General features: G+C 45.0%; 1 protein-coding gene and 1 long non-coding RNA gene across 7 annotated transcripts in view; one reads left to right on the forward strand and one right to left on the reverse strand.

Moving 5' to 3' along the window:
- The first annotated feature begins 4,747 nt into the window (after positions 1-4,747).
- The window catches only part of RUNX1T1 (RUNX1 partner transcriptional co-repressor 1), a 116,237-nt gene continuing 104,482 nt past the window's right edge, over positions 4,748-16,502 (forward strand). Inside the window, exon 1 of one of the 6 annotated variants that reach the window (XR_008746476.1) lies at positions 4,748-5,378. Coding sequence is in view for 1 of the 6 variants with exons in the window: in XM_013305626.3 (XP_013161080.1) it covers positions 5,351-5,378 (28 nt within the window). In the remaining 5 variants the exon portion in view is untranslated. Of the gene's footprint in view, positions 5,379-6,745; positions 7,036-12,465; positions 12,625-16,502 lie in introns of those variants that run through there. The other 5 variants (XM_013305623.3, XM_013305626.3, XM_013305632.3 and 2 more) reach the window with 5 other exon arrangements.
- On the reverse strand, positions 8,605-12,554 carry LOC106113029 (uncharacterized). Its single transcript, XR_001227630.3, has 3 exons — positions 12,427-12,554; positions 11,336-12,245; positions 8,605-10,169 (listed from the first exon to the last, which is right to left on the reverse strand). It is a non-coding gene; the product is annotated as an uncharacterized LOC106113029 (long non-coding RNA).

Below are 16,502 nucleotides of genomic sequence, written 5' to 3' on the forward strand. Positions count from 1 at the left end.
TATTACTGTCTGATAATAGACCGCTATTGTTTATTGCAGGTGGCTGCCCAGCAGGTGGGAAGTTAAGGAACTGTATGCATGTGTGTTAGGGCAATGGTTTCCCCTTGTTAGGCGAGGTATCCTGTGTGAAGAGCGTGTCTGTGTGTTGTGTGGCAGTTAATACAGCACTTATTGCTTCCAGGAACCTCAACAGCAAAATGTTTCCTGCTCTCTGACATTGATGGAAACTAAATTTATTATTTCCATTTTGGTGTTTTCACATTTGTTAAAGAAGAAGTGCTAAGCCTGTATTATTTCAGCGCAATCTATTCTCCTGGTTTCAGTGCAGACAAAAAAAAATAATTCAGCACTAAAAATAAATATTTTCTATTTAAAAACACATTTAATACTAAACATTAATTTTATAAATATTCAAGACATTCATTTGCATGAACAAAACAGAAACAATGGATTAAGGCAAGATAAGCTTTTTGCTTCTATGGAAAAGTAACTTTTTAAAACATTTTTCTGCCTCTTTTTGCTTGGCATTGCTTTATCTAACTAGTAGAATCTTTTCTCTCAAAAAGATTTGTTTTTTAATAAGAAGCCATATTTCACTGAAAATGAGTGACAAAGCTGGCATTCCTGCAATGACTGCCAATGTATAAATTTTGTTTATGTGGTCTTTCCCAAAATAACCCAGCTCCCCTTTTTCTGTCACTGTGCATATATTCTTCTGCAAAGTGCTTCAGAATTCTGGAACATTAAAGGGGTTTTAGGAGTCCCAACAATGCAAAAAGACAAACAAGAATGCAAAAAATGTCCTTAGCATACAATTTAATTAAGGAATATCCCAAATAAATATACATGAAGCAGGGCTAAAATTGGCCACGTTAGACAAGGAGAAGCTGTCAAAATGTACAGCAATGGAGCTTACATAGTCCAGAAAGTAGATAGCCTCTCTTTTTTAATTTGGAGGGAAGTTAATACGTTTTCATCACTACCAAAAGCAAAGGGTAAACAATAGTATGAACAGAGAGAGAAGCAGGTAATATGTCAGCTCTTGCAGCATGTACATCACCTAGTGGACATGCTTTGCATACTAAAGGTTAGGGATCTATCCTGCTACTGCACATTTTCTGCTCCCATTATCAAGCACTAGACCTGGCACCTCTTTCCCCCATATGTGAAGCTGCAAAGCAAATCCAGCACCAGTCACCTGCCCCAGCCCTCTCGTCCAGCCCTCAAGCAGGGGCAGCATTTCTGCAACATACGACTTTTTATGTCTTTGCTGCTTTTCTGTGCAGGGGTCAAGGCAGGAATTAGCCTGTACTGCAGCTAAATGGGGAAGGATTTTCTGATGAAAGTATACGCAACGTTAGCGTGCATCCCACCGCAGCCTCCATCCTGCTGCCATCCTCTGGAGTGCATGCCCTACCAAAGGTGCCTGAGCAGACTGGAATGGATAACATGTAAACTATACTCGTAAATTAGAGGGAAAATTGGAAAAACATGGTTAAGGGAAAAGTTCATAAGTTAAAGCTATCAAGGGTCCAGCTTAGCGTTCTCTTTATTTAGTTTTATATGTACCTGTACTGTGCCACTCCATCCAAACAAGTGACTGTCAAATGGGTGCTGCAGCAACCGCATGTGGCCCCGGTCCTGATGCCAAGGCCCAATCCAGCTCCAATGGAAGCAAAGAGTGGGATTCTCATGTGGTTCATGGAGGGTGAAACCGAGCCTTTCGGAAGTGGAAGGCACTTTAATAGAGAGACATCGCCAAAAAAACCAAGTATGGACTTAAAGTCTGCACGGTTTGAGTGGCACAGTGTTTGAGGAGATTGAGCTCTGGATGGGAACATGTGACAACGTGTAACGCTCTGAGCGGCCAGGCAGTGACAATTAGGAGGGACATACTTGTCTCTATTTTTAAACAGCAGCGAGGTGAGTTGATATGTAAGTTCTCTTCCAAGAATTTCAGTGCAGATGACTGCCCATCATATAATTATTCACAGTAAAGAATAAGCCATGCTTCAGCTCTGAACATTCGATTGGTCTCTGTACAATCAAAATATACTCAGATTTGGACAGCCTAGCAGGATATTTCTGACTTCCATGTGCAACTATACTTTTACCAGCCTTCCTCGCACACAATGTCACACAGTGATACACAGTGTAAATCCTTCATATGTCAAATCAGACATGGCATCTACAGTCTGCAGAAAAAATCTGCAGGGTGTAAAGTTACCAAGTATTTGTGAGGTCTACTGTGAGGCTGCATTTTTTTTTTTCTTCCTGAAACATGAATTCATCTTTCAAAGAATATGTTTATTTTCCCTTTTTCACTAAAACATATCTACTTTCTCCAGGAAATAAATAGAGAAAAGAAAAAGGTATGGATAAGACAAGTTTGCAATAAGCCAGGCTTCAATCATCAGCTTTGCAATATAATGAGAATACTTGATGGTTACCATCTTTTATTATTTAGGAATCATGTCAATTTATTCTCTCAGTGTCTGAGAAAAGTATAGTTGTTATGAAGTAGTCGGTGCTTTCTGCTCTCTGCTATGCTTTGTTATCTGGGTAGGCTTTGTCCTTACTGGGAGCAGTGGGAAAGCTATGCAACACGAGCCAGGACCAGGGGTTTAATAGGTGATTTCTGTATTTTTCTCATTACAGAAAGACAGAAGTCTGTAAACTTTAATCAATTTGTTGGTGGATATTAAATTGCTAATAGCTCAGACTAGGGTTCCCGGAGTTTCTAAATCTAAACTGATGTTCCTTCCCTATTTTGGAAGATAATATCTAGAAAGTTGATTGAGCCTTCAGAGCACAGGTACATGCCAAAGAGGAAGCGCTGCAGGGTTTTGTTTGCTTGGGTTGTTTGTTTTTGTTTTTTTTTTTTTAAGCTGTAAAATCAGAATTAGGACTTGGTGTTCAGTCCCTGACACTTCAGCAAAACATGGTCTAGGACCATTGGCAAATTTCTTATTTATTTTTCGGCTTACACATAAACAATTGGAAAGAAAGTATCACACCACAAAGATTTTCAGGCTGAACTAAAGTTTCTAGATCTGCTGTAGACGAAGCAAGCCTTGTAAAATTTTTTAGATTATTTTAAAATATTTGAAAATGCTTTTTGAAAGGCTCTCCCATAATTTTAGCCTTGAAATAGACCTCTGTAAAGCAGATAGCTTTTAAATTAGAAATCAATGCCAGACTTGTGGCTTCTCACCATTTTTGTAAATTGAAATCACAGTATACCAAAACACGTTCCGATTTATGCTCTGTTGAGTTGAATTTACTTCAAGGTAAATTTGACCCCCTATTACTATATTCCAACCAGTTCATTAAAAGTTCCATGCCCCTAAATATCTGCAGAAAAATTAGATTTATGCAGATCATAAAACATATTTTAAACATATTTTCAAAATAAACCGAATTTTCAAAACCAGCCAAAGAGGCAGATAAATATTGATATAAATATGCTTATAAATGTATAAATGATTCCACCCCATTCTGGAATGTGTATGTACTTACAATAAATGCACGGAAGCTACTTTGCATTCAATAGGTCTATTTATTTGCCTAAAATTAGGCATTTGCAAGATTAGGCCTATAGCGTGTGTGCGTGCGTGTGTGTTCACATGTACGTACAGGAATAAAGAATGCAGCTTGATTAGAAGTTCTAGCATATGCTCACTCTTTTAACATCTGACATTTGAAAAAAATGAAGCTAAATGTCCAGGCAGTTCTAACAGTTCCAATCCATTATCTGCAACCTGAAAAGACTCACACTTTTTTGCTCAGTGTATGAAGTTGATGTGTTTGGGATTATTCTTTTTTTTTGGTGTGTGTGTGTGTGTGTGTGTGTTTAGACGCCTGCTTTATATGGTGTCAACACAACAGCAGAAGTACCGGTCTGCTGTAGGTTGTATGACTGACAAAAATACTCTCTGCAAAACATAGAAGGGAATAACTGATGAATCAGAAAATATATAGATGCCGAAACTGAAATGATTATGTAACGAAACACGAAGTCAAACGGTGGCATGCTTCTATTAATTGTAGATGATAGTAATTAATTTTCACTGCAGTTGCGATCGTGTCGCTGCTTTCAGAAGAATCCAGAATCCCCTTCCAGGAAAGTGTGAAATTGCATCTGGGTTCTGCAAGCCATGAAAGACTACAAATTTCTTTTTCTTTCTTTTTTTTAAAAAAAAAAAAAAAAAAGAGAGAGAGAGGGAGGCCTGCCTCGATACTGTACTTTAGAAAGAGGGGAAAAACAAAGGGAAAAGGAAAATGATAATTGTTTTCTCTAAGGCTATTATCTAATGCAAAAGCAAACAGTCTGACTGGAAATCAGCTAACAGAAGGGGATTAGAGAGTAGATCTGAGAGTGGCTTGATTTCTAGCACTGCTGTCTCTTCACACAGTGATGAGACACAGGCAGAGCAGCCAGGAGCTCTCCAGATGGCTAGAGAAAGTGTTTGTCTTGGGTTACTGCAGGGCAGTCTGGACTCTTAAAGCCGGGGAGGCATCATTAGGGAGCAAGTTAGATGTCCACCCAGTAAAAGCCAGCGAAAGAAAGAAAGAGTAGGCAGGCTGCCCGAGAGGGACCGCGCTCGCCTATTGTTAACATATACTTGACCCCCACTAACCTCCTCACGACACAGATGTCTCCTACCTCTATCACCTCCCACTGCTTTAAGCCCTCCCCCCCTGCACCTGGGTAGCGGGGCCGGGCCGGCTGCCGGCAGTATGCTGCCTGCCTCGCGAGGTGCCTGCTAGCGGGGGAGCCGGGCGGAGCGCAGCGCAGCGCAGCGCGGACAGCGGCGCAGCCTCGGGCGGGCGGCTCGGCTCGGCTCGGCGCGGCGCGGCTCGGCTCGGCTCGGCTCGGCCGGGGGCAGAGCTATGCGTCGGCTGCCCGGGGACACGCAGAGACCCCGCCACTGACAGCGGCCGCTCCCTGCGCTCCACATCACGTTTGTCTGCGGCGGCGGCGGCAGCGAGAAGGACCTGGGCATTAACTATCTCGACTTGGAGACTTTGCTTTATTTTTGGTTCTTGTCCTTTCCCGTGGAACCAGTCTCTCTCGAGCTGATCCTCCTTTAAAAAACAACAACAACAACAACAAAACCAACAAGAGCGAGAGAGACGGAGGGGGGGGGTGGGGTGGGGGGGAAGAGCAGCTGGAGTTTCTCCTCAGCTCGTTTTGACTTCTGTGGACGTGGATCATCTGGACTGGGAAGGGAAGCCGCGCTGCGCTGCTCTCCCCTTTCCCACCCCCTCGCCCCTCCAGCAGCCTGGGCTGCCGGCTCTCCCCCGAGCAGGACGGGAACTTTTATTTGCAGCTCGCAGCCCGTGGCGAATGGTGGGAATCTCCGGTCCTTTGCAGTGTGAGTACGGGGCGCGGGCAGGGCAGGGCGCGCTGGGGCGGGGGGAGCCCGAGCCCCTCTTTTCTCCCCCGTTCTCCGTTCCCGCGGGACTGCCCTGGCTGTGACTAACCCGGGCGGGCCGGGGCTGCCGCGGTGCCCGGGCAAGGGTAGCGCTGCATGCAGCTCCTAGACCCGCACTCCCCGGTTCGCAAACTCGCACCCCAAATATTTCTCAAGAGCCCGGGAACCGAACAACCCAATTTTGCAGAAGATAACCCTCCCAACCACATACTCTTCCATAGCGTTGGGTTTCTGTCTCGATGTGTAGGACTTATTTTTTTTTTTCTTGCCCCCCTCCCCCCCGCCTCCCCTCTCTCCAGATCACAGCGCTAGCCAATGTGAGTCGGAGTGCCTGAAATATTTCTGGTGGGATTTTTTGTTTGTTTGTTTCGTTACAGTCATCGGTTTATGTAGCGCTGGCAACATCACTTCGGGCTGTTTTGCAAGAAATATTTCAGGCGGTGCACATCGTCTTAACTGCACCGCGGTCTTGCAGGGATCTCGTTTTGTAAAACGACAGGGCAACCTTAGGGGACTGATCGCATTTCCAAAACTGCAATACAATGTAATTGTGTCATCTCGTCTAGCTGAGCTGAATGGTTTGATTCCGTAAATTCCTAAGAGACCATCGGTAAGGGAGACTGGAAGGACGAAAACCGCACTCCCGGCCATTTAGACGAGCCTTTGACTTTTGGCGAGTTCGAGTCCTTTTGTTAGTGCCAAAGTTGAGAGATTGGGCCAAAATTGGGTTTAGGGTAGGGAAGGACTTGCCGCTATAGCAGGAGCACTCGCGACTCCATTGCACGTTAATTTATAGAGAAATCTCTGTGCGGTTACTGTCCTCTGCTCTCCTGAACGTTAGAGAGAAACTGAAAGTAACTAATCGGACGCAGCTCTCAAATCGCTCCTGCTCTAGCCAGGAGCTAAAACGTTGCTTCCTTCAGTTCATGGAGAAGTTTAAAGGAGGGAGGGCGAAGGCAAGAGGCTTTAAAGGAGGGAGGGCGAAGGCAAGAGGCGCCGTGGCAGCCGCCCCCGCCGGCTCCCCGAGTGGCAGCCCGGAGCCCGGCGCGGCGGGACCGCCCTGGCCGGCCGCGGCGGGGAGCAGCCGCCGCCGCAGCCGCTGGGGTCTCGGCTAGAGCAGCCCTCCATCGCCCGCTCCGCTGCAGGCTCCGCCAGGCACCCCTCCTGCCTCTGCCGCGCCCCAAACCAGGGCACGGAAACGACCTGTCTCCCGCAGCCTGCTGGTCGTGCCGCCCGCAGAAGGCAGGGCTGCGGGCTGCGGTCCGCTGAGCCCGCGATCGCCAAAACCTTCCCCGCGGCGCCGCTCAAGTCCCTCCCCGCCGGCCGCAGCAGCGCGGGGGGCGCCGGCCTCGCCCCGGCCGTGCGTCTGCGAGGCGCGCTCGCCCGGTGCGCTGCGCACAGCTGCGCGCTTGCCTCGGCGGGGCAGGCAGGGCGCCGGTGACAGGCACGGCATGGCGGGGGCTGGGCAAGGGCAGGTATAGAGCTCTGCAAAGCAGCCTGCGGGAGCTGCCGTGCCGTCCGTGGGAACGCGGCAAGTGCCGACCCTTTGGCTGTAGGCATAGACCCGACTCATTAAAAGGATGTCCGCTGAGTCTCGGTATGTACAGCCCAGCGTTTGCTGCAGCAGATATGCGTGTGCTTAATGTAACGCTGACCCCTTTAACTTTTAACATCTCTTCCCCTAATTAATCTGTTCAGGCCCCAGACTTAAATGGCTGTCCACAGCTGCTGCAAATTGATTTATCCCCTGATGGTGGTCCGAGTTGCTGACCAAAGCAGGATTTCGCGCGCGCCCCCCCCCCCCCCCCCCCCCCTTCCCCTTTTTTGGTCTACCAATCTGTTTTGACTTATTTCCTTCCTTACGGTAATGCTTGCATGCTTTTTGAGGGACTTAGAAAATATTTTCTTTTGACATGTAGCTAGAAGCATAATTATTGTATCTGTAAACACAGTATGCTAGGGCTAAGGGTGAATATAATTTATTTAATTATACCCTTGTAGCCTTACATTTCCTTCTCCATTTCTGCATCCTTAACAGATGCAATGGAAAGTTTAAATAAGCAACTTTGTTAACTGTAGTTTTAGGCAAGACGCGAAAGAGGCTTTCAGGCTTGAATTCTATTGTCCAGGTTTTCTCGTCTGCTTTTCCGTTAACGGTTTAGTGAATCTGGATAGCAGAGAGGATTGAAACTGGTTTCTAATGGTTGTTAAAGCTGATGCTTGACCTTTCCATGGGAAGTCTGAAAACCCCATTCAGTTTATTCTGGGCTGATTTCCTTAGGAAATCCAATAAGATCAGGGAATTTCCTTCTGCTCGGCTGAATGTTAAAAAAGTTAAGTCTATCTTGTTTACATGTTTTGGTTTTAGCACTAGGTGTTTCTGTGGCTCCCCATCAATAGAAAAAAGACTAGGAAAAAGATCTTAATATGGCTTATTCTTAACTGTACAATCTATGTATATATCAAGTTGGCAAAGGCTTTGTTGGGTGTGAGGTGCACTGCAGTCTCACTGTAAAGGTTCTTAATTAGGCAGTCACACTTTATTTGATAATTGATAACTTTTCTAAGGTCAGTTTTACCATATCTGAACCTTCAGTACAATTGCTAGTACTTCCAATTCATGAGTCATTTTTTTTTCCTGTCATGGGAAGCTCAACCATGCATCAGCGCAAGAAAACCCCAAGCCCCACTAAAAACCCAACCCACTCTTAAATCCGTTGATGTCTATGGCAAGCTGAAGCCAGGCGAGGCGTACAGGAGGTGATGGCAGGACTTCTTCCTTCGGCCCTGCCTGTGCAGGAGGGTGAGCGGCTGGGTTCCTGAGCCTGAGCATGCTGTAGGAGACAAGAACCATTCTGTTTGTAATGGAATGCAGACAGCAGTGTTAGGTCACTGCTTCCTGGCAACTGCTGCACAAGTTGTTTTTCTTCAAAGGCTTTGAGCTTTTAAATAGTTTCCAAAATATTTTTAAGTAAAACATTGCCTTCTACCATTTTTGACCACCTTAACGTTAACTCATTTCATGCCTAAACAATGGACCAGTAAAACATCACATGGTGTCTCTCATCTGTATACGCTTAACATTATGTATGCCTGCGTGCACATGGAGTTTTATACTGGAAGTATTGTTTATAGAATAAAGGGGAAAAAAATAGCTCCACCTGGAGTGCTGGTCAGTGGCTAGTCAGTTCAGGACATTCTTCCCTGTCAAATCCTGTTTCTTACTTCCCTGACATGAACTTCAGATGACAGGCGTTGAATGCGAAGCTCACTTCACTGAGGTACTGTGCAGACTGAAAACTCCTGTTGCCAGACACTTTAGGTGAAATAGGCATCTGCAGTATTCGCGTTGGGGGTGATGGGAGAAAGGGCATGCAATTGTCATTTTCATCTTTCAAATCCACTTGCCACAGTCCATTACTGTTAAATCTTTAGCTAATCGAATAAGGATATTAGTATGTTGCTACTGCAGGAGCTTCAGTTTGTTTTTTTTTTTTTGGGGGTGGGAATCTTGTTCTTTGTTTTGTATAAACTTCAGTTGTCATGCAGAGATCAAGATGAAGCCTTATCAGCTGAAATAAAACATGAATTTGGTGTTGTGAAGGGGTTATTTCTCATGGCTTGGCTAAAGAAATGTAAAAGGAAAATCACTTTTGATCTGAATACATTAAAAAAACTTTGATCCATGTATTTAGTAGCAGCCTGCTCTTTTTCATACAGCCTTTAATAGCAACCTATAATGAGTTTAAACTGACACTGAATTTAGCTTAAGTAGTAAGAGTGTAAATTCTTAAACCGTTGGCTTCCAGATTACATTTTCTTCACCTTTTTTTCACGTGAAATATCTAAGAGTTAGTCTAAAACCTGAACTTTTAATGTAAATGGTCTTGGTTTTCCACATAATGTTCCTGTTAAAAAGAACCGCTTTAAAATTGCAGTTATCCTGTTCTTGTTTACTATAAACTTGATTAGTTTAATATATGGTAGCTTAAATACATCAGGAAGTAGTATACTGTGTGGTTTTGTGGATACAAAAAAATGATCAGCAGATGTAAAATCAAAGTCAGAATATCCTGCCATTTAAAAGGTGCTTCCCCCACCAAAAAAAGAATTTTTCATCTAAAAGATACTGACTTCCATCTCCTTTTTTTTTTTTTTTAATTTTCCTGCCATCGATAGGAAAGTTTCCAAATAACGTTTAGAGAACAGTGGACGTTTTATTAAAGTAAACATTAGTTCAGTATAAAGGAGGTAATTGTAAGTGATAAGAGCAGAGCAGGTTATCTGTGTGTTGTTTAAACAGAAGGAGCTATTTTGCACCATTTCCAGTAGCCATCTGTAGAGGAGAAGGGTTTGCACCTGTCTGTCCACACTAATTATAGATTAGATCCAAAGAAATGAAATTCGAGTAGGCTTTCTCTTAATGAAATCCATAGTGATTTTATTGTAAATGTGTTTTGTGTACAGACGGTGATGGTTGGGCTGTGAGTAAAATAAATTGCTGTATGGCTGTCATGTACTTGTAGCTGTAAAGCAGGATACTGCTGCATTAACAAAGGTACTGAATAAAAATGCAGTGCTCCGTTTAAGTCCTAGGCTTCACTGGTGGCTGTAGCTAGGTTTCGTGAAAAAGGTTCACTGTAAGCACAGTCTTTTAGGGGTATGTTTCAGGGTAGACTTCTCAGTTACCATCACTTTCATGTCAATGTACTGTCATAGGTGATCCTCTGGCTGAAATAGAAGGTTGAAACGGTTTTACGTACACACATACATGCAGAGTGTCAGAAATACTTTTCCTTTGGTTTAACACTATATTGCTAAAGTGAAGTGGAGAGAGTGAGAAATGCATTCTACAGTAAAAGGTCACATGAATTTCTACCACATCTGTTTATAGTAATTATGAACATAATTAGCATAAGAATTACAAGTGAAGTAATGACAAGCTGAGCTATGAGATATTATGCCATAATCGTCATATGTTGGAATTCTCACATTATAGCACACTAGAATTCACATACTCAATGCAAGAAATAAATGTTAGATTTTTATCTGTTTTAATGCTTCAAAACTTATCTGCCTGGGGCAGATGGACTTTACGCTTTATAGGAAGGTAACCCGCTATTAAAGAGAGAGTCAGTTGAAATTAAGATTTCTAGCCTGCAGCTTGGACTTTGAGACAGCTGTGCTTATGGAACGCCACTTCTGTTACACTTTTGTACTCTTCATTGTATTTATTTTATTAACACACATTGCTTTATTTTTAAATGTGTGTTCGCAGCAAACTGTTTACATTAGAAATGATCCCAGTTTAGTTTTTCTTTAGAGAACTGTGATTTCAGTAGTAAAACTGCCTGTTGGAACGGCCAACATAGATACAAGACACACATGGTGGCCTTCCAAGATGAGAATCTGATGGATCCTAAATTAGTTCATGGCATGATATATATGTTTCAAGGAAAAAAATCCGTAACAAAAATCCATAAAAAAAGCAATCTCACACTTACACATAGTATTTTGCAATAATATATGCAGGGAGAGAGCTCTGTAGTACCTTGCAGGTTGACTTAAAGTTACTTTTCTTTAGGAATGCATAGAACATACCATTAAGTTTAGGGGTTAAGGTTTCAAATGAGTTGACTAACTTTTGTAATATGACCTGTCTGATTACCTCTAAATATGGTTGTCACACAACTGACAACTGGAGGAAGCTGGGGGAGAAGTGGCCCTTCTTCAAGGGTAAAAATACTGGCTGAGGAATGCATAGTAAATGCGACATGTGAAAATCAGTTTGTCTTTAATGAAAAAAAGTCCTGGTTTTGTGATGGGAAGATTCACCAAATTGCTCTTTTTCTAAGGCTAAACATACAGAGTGGTTTATGAAACATAAAAAAAATTACCTTGTGCTATGTCTCAGTGATACCAAGAGGTTTTCGCATTATTGGATTAGTGGAGGATTTGTGACAGACCCCTTTTTATCTGACATTCATTGCGGTGACACGATTTTCACACACACACGCCCTTCCCCCATCTAGGTTCTGGTTTTCACTTTGTATTATGTGTCAAATTCCCTTTCTTTCTTTTCTTGTGGAAAAAACCTGCTCTCCTGGACAAATGATTTTGGAAGGAGTTCTGCACTGAACAATGCCTGTCTCATGCCAGCGTGCCATCATTGTCCTCATCCCAGCCTTCACGGTGCTCCTCCACAGACGCGCAATGGAAACATGTTTCCTTAACAAATAAGTGTCGATTCCTAAGGAGAAACCTTTCTAAAACTTTAAAACCCAAGCGTGCAGAGTTCACTTGGCAACCTGGTGCTGCCATTCTGCTGGCTGGCTGGGCATGTGGTGGGCAGGCTGGGCTGCTGCTTCGCTGCCTCCCCTCCCTGTTCCCCATGATAACCCAGCCCTCTTTGGTGAATCCCATCAAAACAAACCCTCTGAATTCGCAAAACCTGAACTGTTAAGCCTAGGGACCTGCTCTGGCTTATGGCTCATCCTCTGGTGAAGGATGCCACCGCTCATGGCAGCGTGCTGCGTTCGGGCTCTTCTGCCACTGGCGAGGCGAGGCAGGCCGGGTTAAGCTGGGCCTTGGCCAAACCGGGAGTGGGAGCGTCCGGTGACGGCGCTGGGCCGGGAGCCGTCCTGCTCGGTGCGGGATGTAGGTGCGGTCTGTGAGGTGGGAGGCAGGCGCGGGGACATCACCTTGGCGCAAAGGGAGGCGACCTCAGGTGGGGGAGTCCCGGGGAGCCAGCGCAGCGCTCCCCGTGGTCTCTGGCAGAGTTCTCATCCCGGAGAGGCGTGCGGGCAGCTGCCGGGGCCAGGGCCTGAGGTCACCCACGAGCACGGGCCAGGGCACCCAGGGAGCCGCCGCCTTCTCACCCGGTGGGCGGCGCGGAGGTGGCGCCTCGCCTCACGCCGGGCGCGGCCTCCCCGGGGACCCCGGGCCGCGCCGTGCCGCCCCAGCCCCAGCCCCGCTCCCTCACACCCACCGTGCATCCTCCGGCCTCCGCCTGGGCCGCGCTGATACCGTAATCGCCCCGATGCACGCCGCCGTCCCGCTCCCCCCCGCGCCGGCAGGGCCACGGAGGCGCGATGCGCCGTCCCTGCGCCGCAGATAAGCTGCGAGGCGTGTGAGGCGCACAAAGCCCGGACCGCGCCGGCGCCTCCCTCCCTCCCTCCGCCGGAAGGTAATCTCCACCCGCGGTTCGGGGAGAGGCGGGCGGGGGGACACCCCTCGCCGCCCCCCGCCGCCCGGCTCCCTCGGCGCTGCACGAGTCGATAGGAGCGGGGAGAAGTGAAGATGTAGCCTCTTATCTCCCCCCTGTAGCGGGCGGGGGATTTACAGGCAGAGATTAGCCGGCGGGGAGAAGGGGGCTGCCTTTTGTTGTGCGTGGGGCGGCCGCGGCCTGGGCGCTGCCTCCCCCCGCGCCCGGCCGCGCTGCGGGGAGGGAGGGGGTCGCCCGCCCGGCTGGCCGCGGGGAGGGCGGGGGGCGGTCGGAGAACAATAGGTTACTGAGGGACCTCGCTTTAAGCACCGTCGCAGGAGGAGGAGAGCGGCTTGTGCGGCGTTCCACGGGACGGGACGGGACGGGACGGGACGGGGCGGGGCGGGGCGGGGCGGGGCGGGGCGGGGGGAAGCGGCCGGCCCCGGTAGGAGCGGGGCGGCAGCCGGGGCCAAGGTGAGCGGGCGCGGGCGGGCTCCGGCCAGGGGTGCTGCCGGGGCCGCGGACAACTGGCCGCCCACCCTCGGGTGGCTTTAGCGGAGGCTCCCGGCTCCCAAATTCCCCGCGGAGGACAACAGCGGCTTTTAGGAAAAGTGGCCTCTTTTTTTTTTTTTTTTTTTTTTCCCTGTGAGATTTTTGTGTGTGGTGTTCTTTCGGACTTTTGCTGGTGGTTTTCCAGCCCTGGCCACATTAAGATGATTTGCACGCCGAGTGTGTGCACGCACGCTGCTTTAGTGAATGGCTTTATCAGCAATCGCATCTTAAAGCAACATTAAACAATTACCTTTAAAATATATTTAAAAGTTTGAAATATTTATATTGCCGTTTCACTTTGTCAAGTGTTTGCACAGATAGATAGATATGATCTGGTAACTAAAAGCCTAATTAAAATTTGTTTAAAGCCAAGGGGGCATGTATTCTTGTTGACAGCAGCGGATCGATAGGGTAAGACAATAGAGCCCCATTATTTTACTTCCATTGACTGAACATATTGACATTTCAGGTTTGCGATTGCCTCAGTGAGCATGATGAAACACTGAAATTCACGAACCAACTGTCTGGAGTTGCACATATATTACTGTATGTCATCTCTGCCTTCAGGTTACCTTATCACTGAAGCAGAATGGTAATGGATGGCAGCATAGTACTTCAGTGGGGTTAGGGCGCTATCATTTAAGAAGCTGACACATAGCAGGTTTCGGGAGTGTCTTTAATTACCCCTAGAACTACGTACAAGGGAAGATGGTCCTTGTTACCTGCTGCTGCACTTCAGAGTTTACAGGCTCAGGAGCAGACAGGATAACAAGGTACTTAATGTTTCATATTTTATATACATGACTTGATACCTTAAACTTTTGTAGGAGCCCAAGGACTTCTGGTTGTGTTGTTTGCATGCTTGCCATGTTCACCAGTGGCAGCATCACAACCCAGTCTCGATGTTCAAGTTCCAGAGCACCTGCTAGACCTTCTTTCTCCCAGTCTGAAGATTGCAAAGGAAACAAAGAACAACTTCCGAATAAATGGACTTTAGAGTTTCTCCCCCCTCAACATGCTGTCGATAATGCTCAGGGTATTCAAAGCAGTGAGACTACAGCGGGATGATACATAGAGACATTTTTTCCTTAGTATAAGCACTGTAAAAAGAAATGTCCGCACAATACGTGCATGTGCATGCATAATTGTATATATTAATTTATATGATTGTGAATATGAGGAAGACCCAGTGGCTGCAGAACGTACAATGTGTCTTATTATTTCAAAGGCTTTCAGATCTTCTTTAAAATCTAGCGGACTGTAGAATGAAACCCATCAGGGTTAGGCAGAGATAGAGACTGAAATTAATTTAAAGCGGACAAAGAGCTAATATGAAAGAACCACTAGTGATTTAACTCATTTTTAAAAGTAAATGTAATGAAAATATAAAATGTATTCTGAGTGTGCCATCTACTCAGCAATTGTTGCCATCGAGTGGACTGCTGATGCCCTTTAAGATGGTAAAAAGAAAACAAGTCCTTTATACCATTTTCATGAAAATGTTAGGTTTCTGTTTGATCAGCAGGTGCTGTTGAGATGAAAGCCATGTGTAAATTTTCAGAAGGCCAAAAGTGTCAATTCAGAAAAGGAAAGTGATAAGAGAAAATGCAATCAGTTTTCCTGTTTTCAATTTGTGCAGGATTTGAAGAGCTGTTTTGTTAAACTGCTACATCTGCTCCAATATGAATATTGAACTACTTCCACTAAAAATAACACCCTATAATTTGGAAGCCATTGCAATCTTTTGTTAATGCAAGTGGGTTATTTAAAAAAAAATCTATTCTGAAAAATCTCCTGCCTAATGTGCATTTTTGTTTATCGGCACTTTTTATCTTCAGCAGATAAAATGGCATTATGCAATTAGGACCATATCTATTTAGACTGTAAAAATGGCATTGGGTAGCTGAATGTCACTATATTGGTAAAAGGATTTAACTTGTACATTGAAAATAATTTTATTAGTCGACTATGATTGTATATTAAAATGATGAGTGAGTGACTGCTTCCTCATTGCAACAATGCAGCTTTACCTATTACTGAGGACCTTGTGCAAAGTAAAAGGATGTTCGGAGTATGACAGAACATTCTTTGGCTTGTTTCATTCCTGCTGTACCTGCAAATCTTAAGTTTAGGCTCATCAAAGACAATTTAGTTAATGGGGCTTTTGGAGTAACTTTTTTCATGGTAAATGAAATGATTAAATCAGGCTTGAATGCATATATACAAAAATATCTGCTGCTGTGGAGCTGCTAGTACAAGTGATTTTTATGAACCTTGGAAAGCACAGCATTGGTAAAGCACAGATTTCCTATCGGAGGCATCTCCAGAGAAAATAACATTGCATCTCAATTTAAAAAAAAATAAAAATGAAAAAGGTATTTGTTAATTTTATAAATAAGGACTAAATGAAGAAGTGGTAATTCACTGTTACATCTATAGAGCTCTGTGTACATAACATCAGTAAATATGCAGAACAAAATGAGAGCTTTTACTTCTTTATATCAACATAGGAGAATTACCTGGTTTTAGTATTAGAATGGGGTTTAGCTGTTGGTTTCCAATCTAGTAGTCAGGAACTCAGTTTTTTGGCAGGTGTCTGCATGGGAAAGGGCCTTGCTGATGCTACTGTTTGGTTTTGCAATTGGATTTGTAGGCTTTTGACCTTGGGGGATTTTCCTCAAAGTGATCTACAGATCAGAAATAATTAAGATTCGATAAACTGAAATTTAAATATAGAATGGATTTTGTGCGAGATCCGTGCTTGTGGTAGGTTGTCTAGAAGTCTGTGGCATGTCTACTTTATAGTTTGTATTCCCAAACATAACTGTGTGCACACATGTGCATAAATTTATGTTGAATGACAGAGGGATGATTATTTATACAGATTTTATCCAAAACTCTGTGCACTCCTGAAACATAACAAAAAGGCTCCCTCCCCAGAAGAGTGTTTACATCCCTTGACAGTCACTAGATTCAAATCTTCTCAACATGAAAGTTGTTTCCTTCCTCCAAACCTTCTTTTCCCCAACAAAGCTAACCCTGTTAAACCTCACCTTCTGTGGGACGTATACATAGTTATAGACATATGTATGAGAAGTAAATATTACAGAAAACATGGCCGATAGGGGCAAAATGTCTGTAGCCTTAAATAGCTTGTGATATCTACAGCAGAAGCTGTGCTGAGGAGGCCCTACCTCGGCTGACCCAGGGATGCGAGAGCCTTGAGGAGCCTCACGTTAGTGCTCGGTGCCTACACGGAGCTTTTTGCTTGCGAGTATTACCGAGCAAATGCTCTGTCATAGCATGTT

Source organism: Falco peregrinus, chromosome 3 (genome assembly GCF_023634155.1).
Source record: "Falco peregrinus isolate bFalPer1 chromosome 3, bFalPer1.pri, whole genome shotgun sequence".
Lineage (NCBI taxonomy): Eukaryota > Metazoa > Chordata > Aves > Falconiformes > Falconidae > Falco > Falco peregrinus.